The 21,872-nt window shown below is 34.9% G+C and overlaps 1 protein-coding gene across 1 annotated transcript; it reads right to left on the bottom strand.

Annotated features, from left to right (window-relative positions):
- Nucleotides 1-4,092: 4,092 nt before the first annotated feature.
- Nucleotides 4,093-21,179, bottom strand: TSGA10 (testis specific 10). The gene is made up of 17 exons (XM_010217830.2): nt 20,584-21,179; nt 19,744-19,965; nt 19,127-19,282; nt 18,319-18,492; nt 18,074-18,151; nt 16,127-16,278; nt 14,693-14,808; nt 13,754-13,908; nt 12,943-12,998; nt 12,529-12,697; nt 10,732-10,842; nt 9,988-10,173; nt 8,246-8,455; nt 7,425-7,627; nt 6,958-7,062; nt 5,747-5,881; nt 4,093-4,117 (listed from the first exon to the last, which is right to left on the bottom strand). Exons 1-17 carry the CDS (start codon nt 20,743-20,745, stop codon nt 4,093-4,095), a joined length of 2,415 nt encoding a protein of 804 aa, XP_010216132.2. The 5' UTR covers nt 20,746-21,179.
- Between the last annotated feature and the right edge of the window lie 693 nt (nt 21,180-21,872).

Below are 21,872 nucleotides of genomic sequence, written 5' to 3'. Positions count from 1 at the left end.
CTCCGCCTCCGCCCCCGCTCCGCCCCGGCCCGGCGGGCGCAGCCGCCACCTGCGGCGCAAGGAGCCGCCCGCGCCCGCGGGCGCTGTGCGCGGCGCCTGGTTGCGGTGCGTGGAGAAGCGCAGGCGGCCGCGGGGCAGCAGGGGCGGGCACAACGTTTTTGTCTGGCCCTGGCAGCCCAGTTTGGACTTGGAAAAACTGGTGAACGCGGCAGGTAGAAGTTGTCAGGAAGGGAGCCCAGCAGTTAGAGGATTTGAACCTTGCCATATTAGGTAATGAAGAAAAACACATAACCGCCAGATTGAGTTTTTGAAGGGAGAATGCCATAGGGCCTGCTTTATATGTCTTATTGCAGCAATAAAGGGAGCGGAAATTGGAAAAAAAAAAAAGTGTACATTCAGTCTTAAAATAAGAATCATTTCAACATTATTTCTAGAGTAGTTGCTGCAGGCCAGAAAATAAATTACAGAGTTTATTTCTAAGAAGCATTGTTTTTAAAACATGGATGCACTTCTGACAGGTAGTTTTTTTGTTTTGTTTGTTAAAAAGGTCCTACTTTCCTGCATATCCTCTTTTATCCTAATGTGCCTGCTGGAAAAATAAAATTAAAGTACAGTACCATAAAGAGCATAATGAAATACTCAGCAAGAATGCAAGGCTACTTTCTATTAGTCATAACAATAATGTAAAAATGGTCATTTCTTGATGTTATATTCCGAGTGTTAGAATTCAGATGCAACCTGAATTAACTAACAAGTACAGTTTTACCGCAGAACAGAGAAGAGCAGTGGTGCTGGAAACTCTTACTGCTTCCATTCGTCTCGTGTTGTGTTTATTTTGCTGCCTTCTGCGGATCTCGTCGTCACTCACCCGGCAGCAGAGGAGGTGGCTGAAGCAAACCTGAGAAGCTGCAGCTCTGGCAACGTTTTCTGCTTTGTGTACTCTACATAATTGCCTGGGTGTAGGCTGCATTCAAGATAAAAAAAAATGTTTGTTCTTTCCCCACCTCAGGGAAATGAAAAAACAACTCTGAAAATAATACAGATGAGACATACAAGTTAGAAGACTTGAAAGTAAGCTTGGATTTCTCTACCTAGTGAAAAAAAATGCCTGCTGGAAGGAAACATTATTTCAGGCTGTCTCTTATACATAATGTTTCAGCATAAAATAAACTTTTTCTTCAAAAATCCATTAATAAAACAGATCTGATCCCTGTCATGAAATGAGGATATATGTTTCAATCTAGTCAAGCAAAGTCACATAAACATTTTGTCCAACTTACCAAGATGCTTTTCTTTTGTTTGGAAAGTGTCCAAAACTTGAAACCAATTGCGATATATCTTTCTATCTTTCCACACATTCAGGTAACTGCATTATGTTCACACCACAACAGCTATAATTCCTTCATTTTCATTTTGTACACTCCCTCTGCTGGATATGAATGAGAAGATCCAGTGGATCCGAGGAAAGATGAGTTGCAAAAGAAGCCCAAGATGCATGGAACAAACTCCTGCTTCTTTTATTAAGGGATTACACTTCAGCGACAATCCAACCACTATCAGCAACACAACACGTGTTCCTTGCACAAAATTATTTGTATACTTCGGTCTTACTGAAATCACTAAGACGTATGGAAACAGTGAAAACTGACAGGTTAAACATTCCTTATATACTAGCTTTCGATGTGTTTTATCATTTCAGATCTGGTAATGTGAAAGACAGATAAAGGCTAAAAACACTTGGCTTAGCACTGGCAGCAGAAGTTTAACTGATTACATGTTTCTAAAGATCAAGCTTTATTAGTGACTGAAAGGGCAAAGAATGGTTTCGAGTGGAAACAGCAGGGTAAAAGCACAGATAAACAGTTCCAAATGCTGTTGAAAAGCTCTGAAACAGTTTTACCCAGAAATACTTAATGAGTTCTTCCTCATTAGTACAACTGTATCTCCACCACTAGTAGTGGAGACAGTCTTCTGTATAAATAGTAGCTCCTATTTCTTCTGGGCTAAAGAAAAAGAAGGGAAGATACCAGAGGCACTGTGCTCTTTGTTCTACAAATCCTGGGAACCAGGATGTGTGCTCAAGTAAAATACTTTACATTGGTTAATGGTGATAGTCTCCACTACTTTGAGTCAGCAAAATCAGTTGAAATAAATCCATAAATCCATAACCAGTGGCTAAAAGTGATTAAAATATTGCTACAGAAAAGGAAGGATGCTTTTTAAAATTTCATAGCATTCTTTGTTATGCAAAACAGATTTTACAAAATTTACAAAATAGCTGAAATTTAGTTTAATACACTCTTATTTCACAAGAAAATCACAAGTCATTATTCTTAGGTTTGCACATGTAACAAATATTACTGTGAATAAAGAGATAATTTAAAAACATATAAAAATAAATTTTAAATACAGTAGAATATTATTTTGTATTGTCCATAAGCATCACAAATGCAAACATGAATGATGTTAATGGGGGAGGTATATGTTTATTTTCAAACAAAATTATGTAATAAAGCAAAAAGAAAAATATTCTACCACCAGTAACCCACATTGCAAGGAAATAGATGCTGCTCCAAAAGACTGTAATGCGTTTCAATGCATAGTCAATAGGACTTCCTGCTTTAGGGAAAAAAAAAAAGTGTTATTAAAAATTAGAGGGCCTCCAATCAGAAGTAGAGAGCTATAAATATGCTACTTGAGCTCATTTTCTATTTTGTACTTCAAGGAGGAAGAAAAGTTTCCTATTCAGCAATGGTCTTTAAGGTTTTTAGAATATACTCTTAAAAGAGTAGCTTGTGCAATTCTCAACGGACAAACACTTCAAATCCTAAGGCTACTACTATGTTGTTTTGGAAAGCTAATTCTAGAATTTGTTACCAGTATATATTTATATTTTATCATTTTGGAGGGGGTTTTATTTATTAAAATAACCTTAAGGGCTTCTTAAGGTGATCTGTTCCTGAAAGCAACACAGAATCATATCTATACTTCACACCAGTGGGTTTTAAAAGGAGGCAAGCAGCATTTGTACACATTCTGGTATCTTCATTCATTATTTGAGTTAGGAATCTGAATGCTCAGTAGTCAGGTTATCATAAACAGAATGGGTATGCAACACATGCAAGGTTTCATGAAGAAAGGCACAAGGATGAATCTATTAAAAAAGTGAATAATGTACTGAATTAAACAGAAATTATTTAATTATTTTGCTGTCTCCAAGTACAGAAGAGACTTCCCAGAAGATTTATAGCAAGAGAGAAAGCTATATCTTCTCCTGCATTTAAGGTGCAAAAATGTGTAACATTGATAAATATTATGACCTAGAGAGCAGAAATTCTGAGCAAGTTAAAATATCAGTATTTGTTATCATACAAGTAGTACTCTTTTATATTTAAAAAAAAGTAGAAAGCTAGTGCAGTTGTAATAAAATTGTTGTAAATAAAATTATTTTTCTGTTAAAAAAAAAAAGTAATACAATTCTTAGAAGTTAAATACCTCTCAAACATGTATACTGGAAACACGCAAAAACATACCACATCATAACATAACATAGATGGGTACCAAAACACTCTGATATCCCCTGGCTTTAGTATCCATTTTTGGTCAAACTGAGAAGTATGAGAGGTTTTGAAGAACAAAATAATCCCTGCCTTCATTGGACAGTATAACATCTTCTCTCAAGCATAATCCTCATGTAATCCAGCAAAAATATATTTAGATCATAACATCTGCATATAGACACTTCTTTTCCCTGATACTGTTATATCCATTCCTTTATTCCAGTTATATCAATACATTTTTAATAATGGAACAGTCACACACTATCAGTACAGTTCGTGAAACTTGCGTTTTTTTTTCCTGTTACCTGAGATGGGTCATATCCCCCAGTAATAAAAGATTGAGCAGAGAAATTATCTAGACAGATTTCTTTCCACTGAACAACATTGTCTGAAAAATTGTCCAGCAAGTCATGAAATATATTTAATGAAATGTATCATCAAAACGGGAAAGAATGACAAGCCCAGAATTATATTTGAACTCTAAAACTCCAGATGATGTGTATGGTCTTCATAAGCCATCAGGAATATAATATCAAAAGTCTTTGAAAGAAGAATCCCTAGGGAAAAAGAAAGAAGGAAAGTTAGGCGCTTCTCATTTAGTGAATATAGAAATACATTCTAATGTTTCTACATGCAAAAAAACCCAAGGTTTTATTTTTGAAGGCACTCTCAGCAGGCTTCCTAGACACTTCCGTAGTCAATCAGATGCTCTGTAGGAATAATTTTTATTGCATGCTATCCCTTATGAAAATCAGACAAAAAAGGTCTTTCCTACCAGGTGTGCATGACAAGGCGCATGCTTTTCACTGTAGTGAAACATGGAGTCTTGTGCAGTAAAGACAAAAAATGGGAGAATAAGAAAATCTATTGTCAAATTTATTTCTGATTATCACAATCTTTATACAATAAACAAATAACTTGACTGATCTCCCATAACAGCCTATCTGGTGAAACAGCAGCAGCACACTGTATTGGACTTAGTGTATCAGTGGTGACACCAGCATTGCTGTCTTGGTGTATTTATGAACTGTCGAATCTGATGTTAGCTGTTGAGAAGTCTCTCTATGAATATGCACTTATTTTTACAGTCTCTCTCATTAAGTTACTTTCAAGTTACAATCAAGTTATACTGACAAACTATCCTCAATCCACTGATAGATAGAACTTTACCTCCTAGAAATCTATTTCTAATATAATTCTACTTTAAAACCAACAGGAGCTTACAGCTAGAATATGTTCCATTAAATCCTAACATCTATCTGAACACCTTAAGTAATTCTGCTGTTGTGCTCATGAATACACCCATCAAATATTTGCATTTAGTTTCTTCCCCCTTACTCACCGGGCCACTTATTTTACAATGGTTTATTTTTCCCATTCTGGCCCCAGCTTCTGACCCAGGGAGAGTTGCACAGCAGTCATGGGACCTATGTACTTAGAGATGCCTTTGATAACGGAGATGAATGAAGTGCCCAAGTTCAAAATCTTCAGCACAGTATTAACGAAATTCATCTCAGAAAACATCATCATCTCATAAGCAGAGAAGATTTCCTGGAAGCCACGAATTGAGATTTTTTCCCTCTCAATCTGAATTATTTTAAATAATAATAATAAAAAAAACCAGTTAAGATTTAAACTGCCAGGAAGCATGTTGTGAAGGCTCCATTTTGCTGTCCGAAAAGGAAGACTGCTGGGCTTGTTCATCCTAAGGGTTACATGTGTTTGATGATGTACAGGACACATTTATGTTTTCAGTAGAAATATGCTAATATGCAGGTATATACATATTTAAAGAAAAAAAAACATTTTGAAGCAAAAAACATTTTGAAAATTACTACAAGAAAAAACAGCTGGATAGCTATGAACTTTTCTGTAGGAGCAATCTAAATATGTATACCAAAAATTGGACAAAAAGGTGGTAAGTAAAGTTGGAATTCTCCGAGACATTATGGTTGTTAGAAGGTATTACGGCTACAGCAGTTCCAGTACATGTAGTTGCTATTAACTACATAATTCTGATGTAGCTAAATAAAATAAAACACAAGGAATATCATGAAAAGATTGCAGTTCTGAATCTCTTTAAATTTTCCAAGTTTTCAAGTCCAATTTAATTTCCTGTTGAAATTATCAGATTTCATCTGTCTATTTTTCTTCTGTGTTAAGAACTGAGTTGTTGAACTACGTACCCTTCTACGGATCGGTCCAGAGACCAGTCAGGAGATCGATGGTGGCAACGTTCAGGTGATGATGCTCTTAATGTGGAGCTAAACTGATAGGATGTTGTAAGATTCTGGAGTCGAAGCTCCTGTACAGCACGTTCCCTAAATAAAAAATATTTTAGAGTGAGGCTAAACACTTCGTAAAAATGATCTCCTGCTCACTATCAAAAATAAAAGATGATCAAAAAAATAAGATATGAGGTGCTTATCATGACTCTTTCTGTATCATTCCTATCCAGGTCTTCCTCGGTGTATCCATTACCTGTATTTTCCATAAAAGACAGAAAGCTACTCATGCTCCCTAACTAGGTGAAGAGATTAAGTGTGTACAGTGTGTCAACTTTTTGGCTGATGAACACTTGAGGGAGAACCACTTTCAGTACCTGTCTGGAAGAATCTATATACCCTAAGATGGATGTACTCACAAAGCAGGAGTAGAGAAACACAGTTTGAAGACCAAATTTATTTCAAAACAAAAGTGCTCTTGTATGTAGGGGAGAGGGCAAAAGGGCAAAAGGTACCAACTGGCAAAAACAAGAACCAACCAAACCCAGCTCCGGCTGGATGCGGCTTACTGACTAGACACAAGACCACGTTAAAGCTGACCTTTTCTGTGATTAGATATCCCAACTTATGCAAGCCTCAGACGAGGCTGGATTGGCTATCAGGGCGCACGTAAGACACATGTATCGCGTTGTTTGCTTATAAATGAGGTAGTAACCCAATAAGATTGCTATTGGCCATGAGCTTTTAGCCCCTATTTCTTGATACCGGACCCGCACTTGTATTTGCATACAGTCTGGCATATTTTATACATCTGAAGAAGCAAAAAATGCTGTTACTTTTAAAGTTACTTGCAAATCTAACTCAAAAGTTTGACAAATTTGCTATAACTTCAGAGTAAAGTAGGACACTTTGAAATCAAAACATACTGTAATCTTTAAGGAATTAATCTTTAAAAGGCTTGACCTCAGGTGTATGTCACCCTTCAAAATATTCATTTTTGCTTATAAGAGAACAGAACATCAACAAAGTAATTTACTACAAGCAAGAACCCCGATTCTCTAACCTGTTCAGGAGTGTGCTGTTTATCCTTTTAAATAGTTTAAATCTTAATACTAGTATTGCATTTCATCCAAATGAGATACAGGAAGTGTGATAGAAAAGCATGTACTTGCCTTTCAAAGCGCTCAGTTCCCAGTTGTCTTTTGGTGATATCAAGTTCTGACTCTAGCTGAGCTGTTGTATTTCTGAGCTGAGTAAAATCTCGACTTTGCACAGCACTGTGAAGTCCATATAATAATTAGGTAGCAATCACAAACCTCTTACTATGTTACCAAATAAAATTATCCAAAATTAAAAGGGCAGTATGCTGTGAATGCAAATTATGTTAAGAACATTTTATGGAGTAAGATATACTCCATAGTAAAGTATCCCATGTATTTTTCTCCATGGAAAAACCTTTATGGTGTAGCTGAGGAATCAGCACCAGATTTTTAGAATCTTCTGCTATTAAGATAACCAAGATACCTGACCAGTTGCAAATGCATCTCGATATGGACCATCTATGCGTATACATATACCGGAAGAAAGAAAAAAAAATTCAGCTCAAAAAACTTCAGTATTCTATTGGTCATTTACTCACAGCTTATTCTCTGCTAAAACAAGCTGTTCCTTGAGAAGCTGAATTTCAGTGTCTCTTTCTTGCTCTGCTATCTGTGATTGCAATTCTTTCTCTCGACTGGACACAAGCAAAGATTCCAGGTTTTTCAGAGATGCTCTTTCATTTGTCAGTTGTTTCCTGAGGAGCTCTATTTCAGAATGGGATGACTCACAATCATTCTGCAGCTAAACAAAAATTTTAAACTTTTAGATGTACGCCTATTAAGCCTTCCAGCCATTTGTCATGGTAACCTTAAAGAAAAGGCTGGGATCAAAGACCCAAAATTGTTCTCATGTTTAGATGGTTGGTCATTGTTATATTTGACCTCAATTAAAATCAGCTTTATTAATTTATCCAAGTTATATATATGATTATAAGTATACTTGCTACAAACTGCTATGAAACACAAGAATCAATAGACACAGATACTTTATGTGAAAAACAGAGTTATCAGAGAGGAAGAGGGAAACATTGCATTTCACTGATGCGAGAAATGGTTGCTTAACCAGTTGCTTAGAAAATGAAACCTGATCTAACAAACCAATACTTATATCTCCAACAGGGTAATATTATATTTATTTTATTTAAAGGAGCACCAAGAAAAAAGACAGTAAGACAGAAAATTCTCACTAGTCTCACAGTGAATAAATTCTAAAACAAAGGTTAAACAATCATATTTCTTGAGGGATGTGAAAAAGATTACGTATAAAACTAGTACGTTCCATTGAAAAGGCAGTTCTTCCTTATGGGTGCACATGCATAATCTTCAACATAGAACTGTTTCTAGAATATATTTCACGTACCCTTTCTACTTCCTCTGCTCTGGATGTTAACTCCTGGGTTAATAGTTCTTTGCCAGCATCCAATTTAATACAAAGTTCTTGTGTAGATTTGAGATCTGCAAGGATAGAGACTTTCTCCCGCTGTAAGTTTTGAAGCTCTCCTTCCATTTTCAGAAGAGTCATTTTCAAGGTAGAAATCTGAGCCTTGTATGCTTTTTCTGTTGTTAAATTCTGTAAACAAGCATTGTCACATAATTAAAATTGTACATCAAAGAAAACACAAAACCGTTCCTCATATCCTAAAAGAGTCTATATAGCTGTGGTAAATTTGAAGAGACAGAAGTAATTATTATGAATTAAACTTTAAAATTATTTCTTTAAATAACTCCCAAACAAAAAACAAAAAACAAAAAAATGACTAGAAAACAAGAATTTTTGCTTCTGACAGCAAAATTAGCTTCTGATATTTCCATCTCCCTTCCTAGGATTCTGCTTTCTCTGCAGAGTCTAATAAGGTTCAAAGGCCCTGCTTATGGCTCCCTTTTTAGTTTCAAAATAGACTCTCTTATTCAAACAATAAAATTAATTCTTGCATGTAGAAAAGCAATGAATATAGAGATCCTGACAGTAATACTTATACTGCTGCCATACATAAAATCAGGCATAATTAAGAGATGACAGAAGTCACACTAAAGAACTTGACAAAGTAGCAGCAATAGTTCTGTCTAGACGAATTTAGGTTTTTCTATATTTATATTAACAAAGGCTTTTCAAAAATTGCCTAAACTTTTCCAGCAACATCTGACTTGCATTTCTGGTTACTCTGCACCTCTTAATTTTCAGTTGGCAGAATGAGTCTGGAAGACTGACAAAAGCTAAGAGAGAGGTAAAGCACAGTGTCTTCCTTAAAGGATTTCTTAGGAGCAAGGTCAAAACGGAATGATCGTGCAGGGAGCATCTTCTCAATTCCAGCTTTCTGTGTTACCAATGTTCAAAGTTTTGGAAACTAAACTCATACCATAAAAAAGTACAAATTGTGCAGGGCAGTGCTAAGCATGTACAATACCAACTCCATATCAATATCATTTTTTTTATAAAAAATATATAATAAAATCTTTTGCTTCCAAGAAACGTGCCTGACAACTCTACCTAGACTTCTGACTTCTACCTAGACAAAACAGAATTATGTACCAGTTCTATTAGACTCTAAAAGACAATTGGACTCCAATAAAATCTTCCTGTGCTGCTTTGCTACTGCTATGTCTCCATCCCTTTTCTGAATAACAGCATGTTGGTTCTTGAGTATCTGATGTGCATGGCTAATTCTCAACATATACAATATTCAGACAGCAGATACAATCTGCTGCAAAATCTGTAACAACCTCAAATGAGTTTTATATCTATCACGTATTTTCAAAGTCATGCTGTACATTTCTCTTGTCTTTCTTCAGATTTTCAAGTAGGAAGAGGATCCTCCTACTCCTTTCAAATATGAGAGAATACCTTTTTTATTTTTTTTTTAAGTATGGTATTATTTTTAAGGTTTGTTTGGGGGTTTTGTGTATGTGTTTTCCCCCTACCAGTGTGACTAGTGGAATTCTAGTTTATATTATCAACACAAACTACATACAGTGCATTTTAGCAACTATCTCTAAAGTATGAGTAGAAGTGGTTTTAAGCCTACCTAATTTTAAACAGTTGCAGTCTTAAAATATACCAGACCATTTCTAGTGTGACCTATGGAAATAATGATCTCAACATACTTGTTCCATATCTATTTCAAGGGACTCAATTCTTTCTTTCAACCTGCGGTTCTCAGATTCTGCACTGATTAACGCCAGTCTAACAGAGCTACAATCGGCTTCTGCTTGATGGCATTTGGTTTCCCAGCTTTCTCCTTCTTCACAGGCTTTGTGGTATTTCTCCAAAAGCTCGCAGTTCTCTCTCTCCTAAAACATAAAGTTTGTTTGTTTAATTATTCCTAATAAGCTTCACTAAATTGGAATATTCATAGATCTGTAGGTAGGAGATTGTATTAGATTTTATCTCTCTCTATTGAAAAATTCTGGCTAAATGGCAAATCTAATACAATATCTAAGACTTCTCAGGAATCAGTGTTTTATTCATGACAGTCACATTTTGATGCTCAAGACATCTGTTAAAAATGGCTAAATTAACATAAAAATGGAAGGTATAGCAATATATTGCAGAAATACTTTATTTATTATTGATGCCACATGGTAAAAAAGATGAAACATTTCCAAATGTTTAACTTTTAAAATTTAGAACAAATACACACATGTGCACAAAGAAAAAAAGAAAAAGAAAAATCTGTGAAATACACTTCATTAGTGCTTTGCAAAAACAGTCAGATAAAATGTGTTCTTTACTTGCAGAACTCAAATAAGTTTCAGTTAAGAAGCAAAATCTTCCATGAAAATATAGTTAGAATTTCAATTTTTGTTAAAACAATAGCTTTTATTAACATGTTAGATCTACATACTCACTTTAGACTTCAGCATACCCTTCAGCCTGACAATATCTTTGTTTGAATCCTGGACTTTCATCTTCACATCATCAAGCTCATTTTGGTACTTTGCTAGTTTTTTATATAGCACCTGTAAAGAAAGATTTGTTTTGAGGGTTAAAGCACAGCTGGTATCTTTATAAAAAGCTGAATTTGTGCATAATTTATGCATAATCCATTAACTCATTAGTGCATATTTTATGGCTTTATTAGCTAGATTTTTAAGGGCTAAATGAAATCCAAATCATGTATGTGTCTACAAACAAAATTTTGCATTTATGAAAAATATTCACTTTTTTAGAACATATTAGTATTCTTAAAAAGAAGAAAAAAACTTTCGTAAAATGTATTCACCCAGAAGATGGATCATGTATTTAGTATTCATGTATTTAGGCTGAGAGAATGGCCTGCCCCCTTCAAGGATCAGGACTCAGAGACAGGTCCTTCTTAAAAATCCGGCCTTCAGAAAGCAGAGGACAACTAGATAACCAGCTAGACAACAACTAGATAACAACTAGATAATCTTAATCAGGATAAACAAAGCCACAAGTCCTTTGTTTTGTAACCTGCTGATCACAAGTAATAACTGGGCTCTAGGAGAGAAGGTTCAGAAGAGTAAGTCATTGAAGTAATTTCCTTCAGCAACTCATGTCTGCAAAGATACTACCTACCTTCAGTAACTAAAGATCCTAGAGACCTGGAGCTCCCTGGAGTACTTAAGGAGGGGCTCTAGAGGAAACACACTAATATGTGCGAGAGAAGAGTTACTGAGAACAGGAGTTGTTGCACCTAATTTTTGTGATGTAGAATCAGACATCTGATCTAAACTAGTTACGCTTCCTCTATAACAAATGGAGGAAGAGAGAGAGGTAGAATGAGCTACTTCAAATACCTGGATGGGACGAACTTCTATTTGGAGAACTTTTCTTAACTCAAAAATATAGCCTTAATGACTTAAGAATTTTATATAGCTAAAACTGTATAAAGGTGAAACCGGTCCTTCAATAGCAGGAGGTAATTCCAGAAGATGAGAAAAAGCAGGAGAGAGGAAAATACTTTCAAGGAGAAACAGTGAAACAAGTGTTAAGGCAAAAGAAAATGCATCAGAAAAACCACAAATCTAGGAAAAAAGTTGAACAAAGAGAAGGAAAAAAAAGAATCAGAGTATCATAGGGTGATGACCTATCACAAGTCCTAAACTCAAGTTCCAGCTGCCTTGAAAACACACTGATGCACAAGCAATCTATGTGCATGCGGTGGCGTTTTAGTTTAACAACTGTCATTAATAACATAAATAACAGATAAATATTATATAATGGCTGTTGTGTTATAATTAAATAGTTCTTCTGTTTTATCGAACAGGAACTTCAAAGGAAAGTAAACACAACCCTGTCAATAAATTTTTGAGCCATCATAAATACATACGGTGTTAAAATTACTAATGAGTCAAATTTATAAGCTGGGAAATGCTCCGGGACAGGCACATACACCTTCTGCCTCTTTACAGTGCTTTTCATATAAGTAGCAGACATAACTGCCACAGTGATTTTTATGTAAAGATTAATTAGCTGATCCTCAAGATAAATATTAATACCATTACATAAAAACAGTTATTTATACAATTGAGCTGAAAAATAAGGTAAATCAGAGTATGAAAAAATGAGATTAAAACTAGATTGCAGGTATATTTTCACATGACAGCCCACATGTTCTATGCATCACTTGAACAATACACAGTTTTCCTTTTTAGGCAAGTTTATTTTTAATACAGATATACCTGATTTTCCTGCTTAATATTAGAAAGATGCTCTTGTAACCTGTCATTCTCCTGAGCTAGTGATTCTCTGTTCTTCTTACTCTGTGCAAGTTCATCATTGGCTTCTTCTAGCTGTCGGTGCAAACTGGTGATATCTTGCTCACAGATACAGAGAGCTTCAGCAGATTTTCTATGCAGGAAATAATAAATATTTCAGGTACAACAATATCGCCCAACCTAATACAAATGACAGCTTTTCCAGCAGTTAAGTTTTCAAAAAAAGGAAACAAAGTTTTAACATTTTAATATTTTAGAGTAAAATAGCACATTCTAGCACATAATTAGCACATTCTATGATTCAATTTTTGAGTTAGTACTTTTATAGATGTCATAAATTAATTACAATTTTAAATGTACTTGAAATGTTAGCCTTACTTTGCAGAACGCTCCATTTCGGAAATCAGAATCTTGAAATCTGAAATGTTTTTTTCCTTAAAAAAGAAACATTTTTTTTTAAAAAAAATCTGCAGTTAATAAATATAAATGTCTAAATATATTTTCCTTCTGTTAACTTTTATTTTTCAGCTTAACTACTTAATGCAAAAAGGATTCCCCTTTTCCAAGCTTTATTACACTTAGAGTTGAAAATTCTGATAATCTACTTTGGCAAATAAAGGAAAAAGTACTGTAACTTTTCCAAATTATAACCCTCCTAAATTAAATTTTCTTTATCCTTTGTAGTTCTAAAGCTAGTATTTGGATCACTGTCCCAAAACTAAATGGTATCTTCTATCAGATAAGTCACTATGGCTTTTCTATAATGAATAAACCATGAGTTTTTAATTTATAAAACAAAAAATTCATCATTATATTTTCATAAGGATGCTAGCACAAAGTGTATCACTTTTCTCCACTGTCTTTGGATAAAAATATTGAAAGAAAAAGAGACAAAGAAATGTCTTTCATTGTCAACAAAAGAAATATTGGACATATAGCTATCTCTTCCCTAAAGTGGCCACCACTTTACAATTTAAAAATGCAAACTTGATGCTAATGTCAAGATGATTATGGCCAACCCTGCAAAATGGTTTCTTTACGTAACTTTGTTAAAACCAATGCAGATCGTTAACAATTATACAAGGTAAAAAATACCATATTTAGTTTAGCTTAACCCAACACCCAGAGGAGTCGAGATTTTTTGTAATGCCATAACTTGTTTATGTGTTACTTCTATGTTAGAACGTACTTTAATTGTCAGGCTTTCTTCAAGAGCAGCGATCATTTTTTTTCCTTCTTTGACACAGTCTTGCAAAGTTTCCTTTTCTTTATCAAGTTGTGCAATTGTTGCTTTCAAAGCACCAATTTCCTCTTCTTGTATAAGACTTTGTTTTGAAAAGTTATCTGGACACAAGCAGAAAGGACTCATTTTTATTAACTCAGTTCAACCTCTTGGAAATAAAAATTATATGATATACTTCTAAAGCAAAGATGATGCCAAAAAAAACACACACACACACACACAAAAAAAGACCTACCAAAAAAGCTGCCCTTCAAGAAAACACTGAAGCATATATTTTTGCATAAATATATAAATAAACCTACTGATATTTACAGAACTGCATTCTTTATTTCATCAATGCCTTAAACTATTTGACTCAAGATAATCTATCTTGATTTAAACAACAAATGTTCACATTATTAAAAACAATTTTCTCGGGTGTTATAACAACAAAGGACTTAATGAACAGATTTGCAAGAGCCAGTAGCAACATATAAATCTCATCCTGTAATGACTGACATGAATATTTAGAGATGGCTATCCTGATGCTTTCCTGTTTTTCCAGAAACTGATTCCACTGAATTTCATACAAAAATAAGCATGACTTTTAAAATAAAATTAATCATCTCTTAAAAAAAATGTAAAGACTTCAGTGTAATTAGGCTTATCAAATGATACTTATTAACCCCTTTCAGGAGATAAAACAACCAAAGTCAAATCACCTATCTCTCTGTCATGCAGGAGCATAATATACAGCATATATTCCGCTTTTTTTTTTCCACAGAGCACATTTTTATTCAGCCCACAAGAAGTGAAAGAAAAAAAACATATATATATATATATATATACACACACACAGCAATTAGTTTAAATAATCTTATTAAAACAATTGCATCTGACACTCACCAATTTTTTCATCCAAAAGCATAATTTTTTCTTGGGTAAGTTGTAATTCATATTTTTTCTTAGCAAGACTTTGCTGAGACTCTGAAAGACTCTGTTCTGTCTTTTCTTTCAATAAACTGGAAAAGCAAAAGTATTAAATAGAATCCAGCCATTCACATATGATTTCCTTTTTGGCACTAAAACTGCAAAAGTTAAGAAAAAGCAAGATTCTTCTATATATTTTATATTACTTAGGATATTTCACTAGTGTTTAACCTTAATCCCTTAATATTAAAGTCTGAATATTTCTGCAATGGATGACAAAAAAAAAAAAGTAATATTTGTTCTTTTGGTCCACCTGTTCTAAACATATCCAAAAAAAAAGAAAAATTTTACTTGTTCATTCTCTGGAGTGCTTGACCTGTTTCAAGTTATGCTTGAGGTGTGTGTGAATTCCACGTAGCAATGTTAATGCCTTCTCAGACCATTTAAGTAAATGATGAGAAATATTGAACATGGTGTTGAGGAAAAAGTTAATTTACTAGCAGCAATTAATCTCAAGAAGAACTTGTTAGAAAGCAACAATAACTTAGAACTGGATTTTTCAAAGGATCTCATGTTGTTTTAGAAATCATAGCATCCTTAATGAAATGCTGTGGGCCAGCACCACTAGGTTCCATCATATCACACTCTAGGATCCAGCTTTCCTGACAATTAAAGTCCAACAAAAAGCTACAATAGCCATGAAACAACTACATCCATGTAAGGAAATGTAAGGAAAGAGTGGATTTGAAAAATATTTGTTTGAATTATATTTAAAGAGATTCAGAAACACATCTTTTCTTGCAATCTGGTCACACTCTAGCTCACAGATGCTTCTAAGACCTGGTCCTCTTCTCTCTGCACAAGTTTCACAAACGCTTGATCTTCACCTCCACTAAGTAAATTCTCCTTTCTAACTTGCACTTACTGACTACCTTCTCTAAAGGCAAACCTTGTGGAAGACTTCTATTAATTTCATCTTCTTGAAAACAATCTGAGACCGAGAAAAGGACATTTGAAGCTAACTAAACATGTAAGCTGTTAGTTTGATTATGTTTGCCTGCTTCTGTAAAACAGACAAAAATACTGAAAGAAATTTATATTAAGAAGTTAGATGCCTACTCAATAATATCAAAAAACCCACTAAGTTAAGCCTGTAACAGAGTTCCTAAAGCTATGTTAGCGTGAATTTTATTTTTATACTTAAAGGTGTTTTTCAGCATGTCTTGAATATAAGAAAGCCAAGAGATTTTACATGCAAATAAGGCATAAGGAAAGCAAGTCCATTTCAATTGGGATGGCTCATAAGAACAACCAACATCAGTTCCTTTTGCTTTGACCTAAATAACAGCTACAAAACCCAACAAGCTCATGTTATTCATTAAACTGAGGTAATTATATATCTTTACTTACCTAAGTGAGACATATTCAACTTTCTGTCGGCTCAATTCCGTTTCCAAGTCTAGTGCTCTTCCTGACAACGTTTTCATCTCTGTTTCCAAAGACTCCACAGTGTCTTTCATTAACGCCAGTCTGGACATTTGTTCTAGCCGTTCCCTATCTAGCTATAAATATAATTAAATATTAATAGTTGCAAAAAGATGATTTCTATAAAGCATTTCTTCTATTAATTCAACTTCTATTTTACCACAAATGTTTTCCTGAAGGACAGCTCTACAGGTGCTTCCCTTATTCAGAGGGCCCGATGAAGGCAGGTGACCAAGAACCCAAATGTGATTCCTGCTTTGCCCTCAAGTAGAACCATTGCCTATAGCTTTTAGATCTCTATAATATTTAGGTTTATTCATGTAGATTTGTAACTATGCCCAAGTACAAAAAGGTCTGGCATTCATCAGTATTGAAGTACCAGCCTCAAATGTTACCAAATGAACTGAAGGCAGAAAACAATGTAGCTAAAACAGGACTTTTTCCAAAATACACCACACACCGTATGTGAAGTACATGATTTAACCTAATTTACTGCTCAGAACACTCGGAACTATTTAAACCTACAATATATTCTTCATTATGGATGCAGACAGTTTAATATTATAATCTCTGAGCTACATTTTTAAGCGTGGTAGTATTTAACAGGCTGAAAGGGAAAGACAAAGGTGATCACTTTCTAAGCACATGATCTAAGAGAAAGATACGCTACAAAAAAAATCACTGTTCATCTTTTTTAAAATTAAAATCTAGAGATTGTATATACACTTAATATGTAGATGTATTTTATTAATACCTTTATTTTCTACTTGCACCTATAAGTAACTTAAACCATATTTACTTAAAAATGACTTAGCAGTACTGTACAATTACAGATCTGGTCTTCACAACACAGGATCATAAACTAGTTCAAGTAGGAAGGTGCCACTACAGGACTCTAATCCAACCTCCTGCTCAAGGCAAGGCCAGCTCTGAGGTCTGACCAGGTTGCTCACAACTTAATCCACAGGAGTCTTGAAAACCTGCAAGGCTAGAGCTCTGTCTTCTTGACAGACTAGTACTGACAGCTGGCTCTTAGATGCCCCTGTAACCACCTCTTCCCTAGGCTGTACAAGCCCATTTCTCTGAGCTTCTTCTCACGAGGCTCAAAAGGGACTCCAGCCCCTTCCACGCAGGGGGTCCTTCCCTTAATTCACTGCAACTTGGCAATGTCTTTTTAGTACTGTAGGTAACAAAACTGAATGCAGAATTCTAGATGTGGTACAGTAAGTATAGGGGAAAGAGAGACAATCGCTTCACTCAATCTACTGTCCTGTTGATATAGCCCAGTGTTCTCTAGGACTTCTTTGCTACTAGGGCACACTGCTGGCTTCATACAAAGCTCACTGTCCACCAGGATACCCAGAGCTGCTTGGAAGAGCTCTTCTCCAACCATCTATTCTGTGCATGTACTGGTGACAGAGGCTCTTCCTCCTCAGACGTTCAACGTGGCATTTGTTCTTGTTGAATTTCATGAGGTTGCTATTAGGGCATTCTGCCCACCTGCCTGGGTACCTCTGGATGGCAACTCAGTTCTTGAGTGCACTGATTGACTTCCTTAACTGAGTGTCATCTGCAAGTTTTGCAAGCACACAGTCCCTTGCCTCCTTCAGGGCATTGATACAGACATTAACAGGACAGGCCTGTGGACAGAACCCTCGGGTACTCCACATTACCAGCATCCAGGCAAAATATGATCCACACCATTAACCTGCTGAGCCAACCAAGTTTTTTTCCCCATCCGTTTGTCCACTCATCCAGATCACAACATCAGTTTGTGCTGTTTGTGCTGCTGAACAGTTTGGTTCTCCAAGATTAACCACAAATATCATCTGGATTCCATTTACAGTTTCATAAATAACCACTTTCCCTTACATTCTGAACTGTTGTTTCCAGCTCTTCAATTCTCTGTTCCAAGTGAGCCTTCTCGTTAAATGCAATCTCTTGAGAAATCTGCAAGTACCCATTTAAAACAACAACAAAAAAAACACAGAAAAAGTCAGAACTCACCACAGACACATAATGTAATTACATCTCAATATTAGAATAGAAATCTTTACTATTTCTAATTACACTGCTAAATAACTTTCATGTTAAAATAAGCTTGAGTGAAAAAAAACCTTTAACTGCTCCCTGAGGCTGTCGCGTTCCGTAGTCATTCTTCGGAAATCAGACAGCGCCGTATCCCTTTCTGTCTCCACACGCCTTAGGATAGCTTGAGCTGTCACCGGGTTTTTAGTACTCTTGGGGCATTTGATAACTTCCCGACGAAGGCGAGATATCTCTTCCTGTGCCTGTTATTAAAAACAACAGTATACTGGAAATAAGCAGTAGCCATTGAAAGGTGTTAATGCATACATAAACTACAGACAGGATTGGTTACAGAATTCCTATGTGAACTACTCAGTACTTCTTTTCATTCCAGAAAGCTTGCAAAAAGCAATCATCAGGGAGGAAAATGCTCATTATCTTTTTAATTCACATCACAAAAGATTTCATTTTTAACAATGAAATAGGTTTGCAGCAGAGAAAAAGAGCAAAAAACTTAACCTGTAGTATTCATGAGACTGTTCAGTACCAAGCACCGTTTCAGGTGGTTGGTAGAAATATTTTTGTTTTGAACTTCACTATTGTAAAATGTTCTGGTATGGGGAAAAATTATAACTGGAATTAGTAATGAAATACACATCTGATAATGCAGAGCATCTCGGAAATTGAAGAGTAGCAAAACAAAGTAAAAGCATACATTCTTTGATTCAGGAAATAATTCTTACTCAAATCTTATAAAATTGTATTTAAGTGAGACTTAAATCACAGAATTTTCAAAACTTTTTTAATAGAAATGCCTTGCAGTCTATTAAAAAAAAAAGATTTTTTGTACATCACCTTAAGTTATTTCATTAGTCACACTAATATAAATAAAATTACCCGTTCATAAAGATTGACAATTTTGTCTCTTTCAGCTGTTAAAACCTTGATGTTACCCTGAATTTCTGCCACATGGCGCTCATATTTTTCCAGTATTGACTTATGTTCTTCACACTCTCTCAATATTTTCAAAATTTCTGGATCAGAACTTGCTCCCTTAAAGAATAATTTTATGTAAGGTTAAAGTAGAGAAAAACAAAATGAGATACGCTTATTTAGTATTTCTGGTTTGGAATTTAATGATCCTACAACTTAAAAAATTAAAGACAATCAAGGCTGTACATACATCTTTCTTAGTATTGGAGTGCAGATATATAAAACATTTTACCATTTTCTAAAATATATATTTATTTTGAAGAGCAAAAGGTCATCACAAAATTGTCCTATCATCTTAAATATTTAAAATATAAATGATACACATACATAGATATATATATATACTTTTCCCAGTGAAGCAGCAATTAGCTACATATTATTGGCTGTTTCCTATCATATGTAACCTTCTGTCAGTTAGTTTTTCTTACTGGCATTGTACTTGTGGTAGTTTGGCATGATGTAAAGGAATCTTAAAAAAAAAAAAAAAGGCAGCCCTGTCCTACAGTGTTTTCGAAACTCACCTGGATGGCTGAAAATCTTTTTGACATTCTGCCACAATTAGGCTTCTGTTTAAGACTTGAAGATGTGTTTCTAAGTGTCTTGAAGATGTGTTTCTTCTGCAAACTCTCCACCTCACTTTTACAGTGGTCTCTGTCCTCTTGCAGTGTCTTACTTAAGGCATCAAACCCTGAAGGTGATTCCCCTTGCTTTTTTTCAGCTTCTGTTTCTAAAATAACCTGAATCTAGCAAAAAATTGAGAGAAAGATGCATTTTTTTATATAATTAGCTTAATCATTCTAGTCTGAAGGAAAAAAATTGGACATATTTTCTAGTTTGGCCAGGCTGAAAACATGCTATTTAGCAAGAGCAAACTTAATTGATCATTTGATTTTTGTCTTCAGATACAGTCCAGATCCAAGAAAAAAGAGTATGATGAGTTATACTCAGGTGAGTGAAAGAAAAGGAAGAAAAGGATAACTTTCACCAGATTTGTTTTACCAGGAAACTTGAAAATTGGACAGCCTGACTACAGCTAGGGAATAAAGAAATAAGTATGTAGTTGCATTAATGGCAAACAAAGAACATCCTTTCTTCCATCCAAATATTGCAAGTAAATCATGTAATTATATGTGCATAAAATGCAATTTTCCATTATACCATGAAATCAAAATCAGCTGTGACTGAAATTACATTCTTCTAAACACAAATGAGATTTTCATCTTTCAAACATTCTTTATTAAAAAAAAAGTCCAGAACTTACATTTCCTTCCTCCCAGTAAATAATCCTGAAAGTAGAGATGAATTTTAGAAATTCAGCCCCAAGGGTCTACTCCACAATATTAATCCTAATGAATAGATACCTTTTCTTCCTCAATCTTATCAGTGGGAGTGAACAGGAGTTGTTTTTCCAGCTGCTCAGAGTGTGTGTCAGTTACAGCAAATTCTTTATGTAGATGGCCATTTTTACATGTCAAACTGTCCACTTGACTTGGAGCCACCTGCTTCCAATCATGCAGTTGCATGACGTATTGTCCTTACATCATGTATTTTCTTCTTCAGTTTTTCAGTCTACTGGGACCAGGAGGAATAAAGAATTATATTTCATCATGAGGGATTTGCAGGTAATATTTCATAATGAAAACTAATTTAGACTTACTGGTTGTCTGTTTTAACTTACTGAAAAAAATCAGTACAGAATATTAACAAATCAAAAATATATGCACTGCTAGCATTATTTTGAATAGATTAACTTTGAAGTGACCCAGACACTGGAGAGTCAGATCCTTTATCTTCAGGACAAAAAATTAAGTAACTTATTATTCTTTTTAGGCTTTGATCAGCAGCTTTCTTCAGTGTCCCCTCTACATGCAGCATAAGCTCCCATTTGGACTCAGGTGTGATATAGCTTTCAATATTGCAGACTGACAGTCATTTTCTGAAGCTGAGCTGTCGCTACAGTTTTTCTATGATAGTACTGGGAGAGGAAATGTCTCTCAAGGCCTTATTCACTACAGTTCTGTTACTAGAACAATACTATCAATACTATTACAGCAATATAGCAATACCATAACTATGACTGTTAGGAGTGTCAGAGTTACCATATTTAGACTACTGACAAATTAATTGTTCTTCACAAAATTGTTCAGCAACTCTCTTAGCAATTTATTCTCCTTCATACCAACAGGAATTTCAGCTTGAACTCCTTAACTAATTACATGCCTTAATATTAGATTACACATTGTGTCTAAGCAGACAAAAATTACAAATCACTTAAGGCTCTATAGACTCAAAAACTAGCACCATATTATCCAAAAAATACATAACTAACAGAAACCATGAAGTACAAATAACCTTTGCTCCTGTCATGTCTTTGCACTCTGTCTAGCTCATGAAAGCCTGTTCCAGCAATATAAACTGGGAAAGAGAATGATACTATTGACAGCATTCCTTTCTTTTTTGTTGTATCACTCAGTAGCAGCACAGGACTAAAAGTAAAAAAATATATATCAATAAGTCACAAGTACAGAATTTGTAAAATTATCTCCATCTATCAGGATGCATTCAAATAGAAAATAAGGCCAGAAAAAAAATTGTATGCCCAAATTCCATTCAACCTCCAGAGTTAGACAGCAGTATCCAACTTAAGATA

This window comes from Tinamus guttatus, unplaced genomic scaffold (assembly GCF_059628265.1).
Source record: "Tinamus guttatus ecotype Peru unplaced genomic scaffold, ASM5962826v1 Tinamus_guttatus_pri_ptg000002l, whole genome shotgun sequence".
In the NCBI taxonomy this organism is placed as follows: Eukaryota; Metazoa; Chordata; class Aves; order Tinamiformes; family Tinamidae; genus Tinamus; species Tinamus guttatus.
The sequence above is the reverse complement of the archived record's forward strand: the minus strand, read 5'-3'. Positions and strand labels throughout refer to the sequence as shown.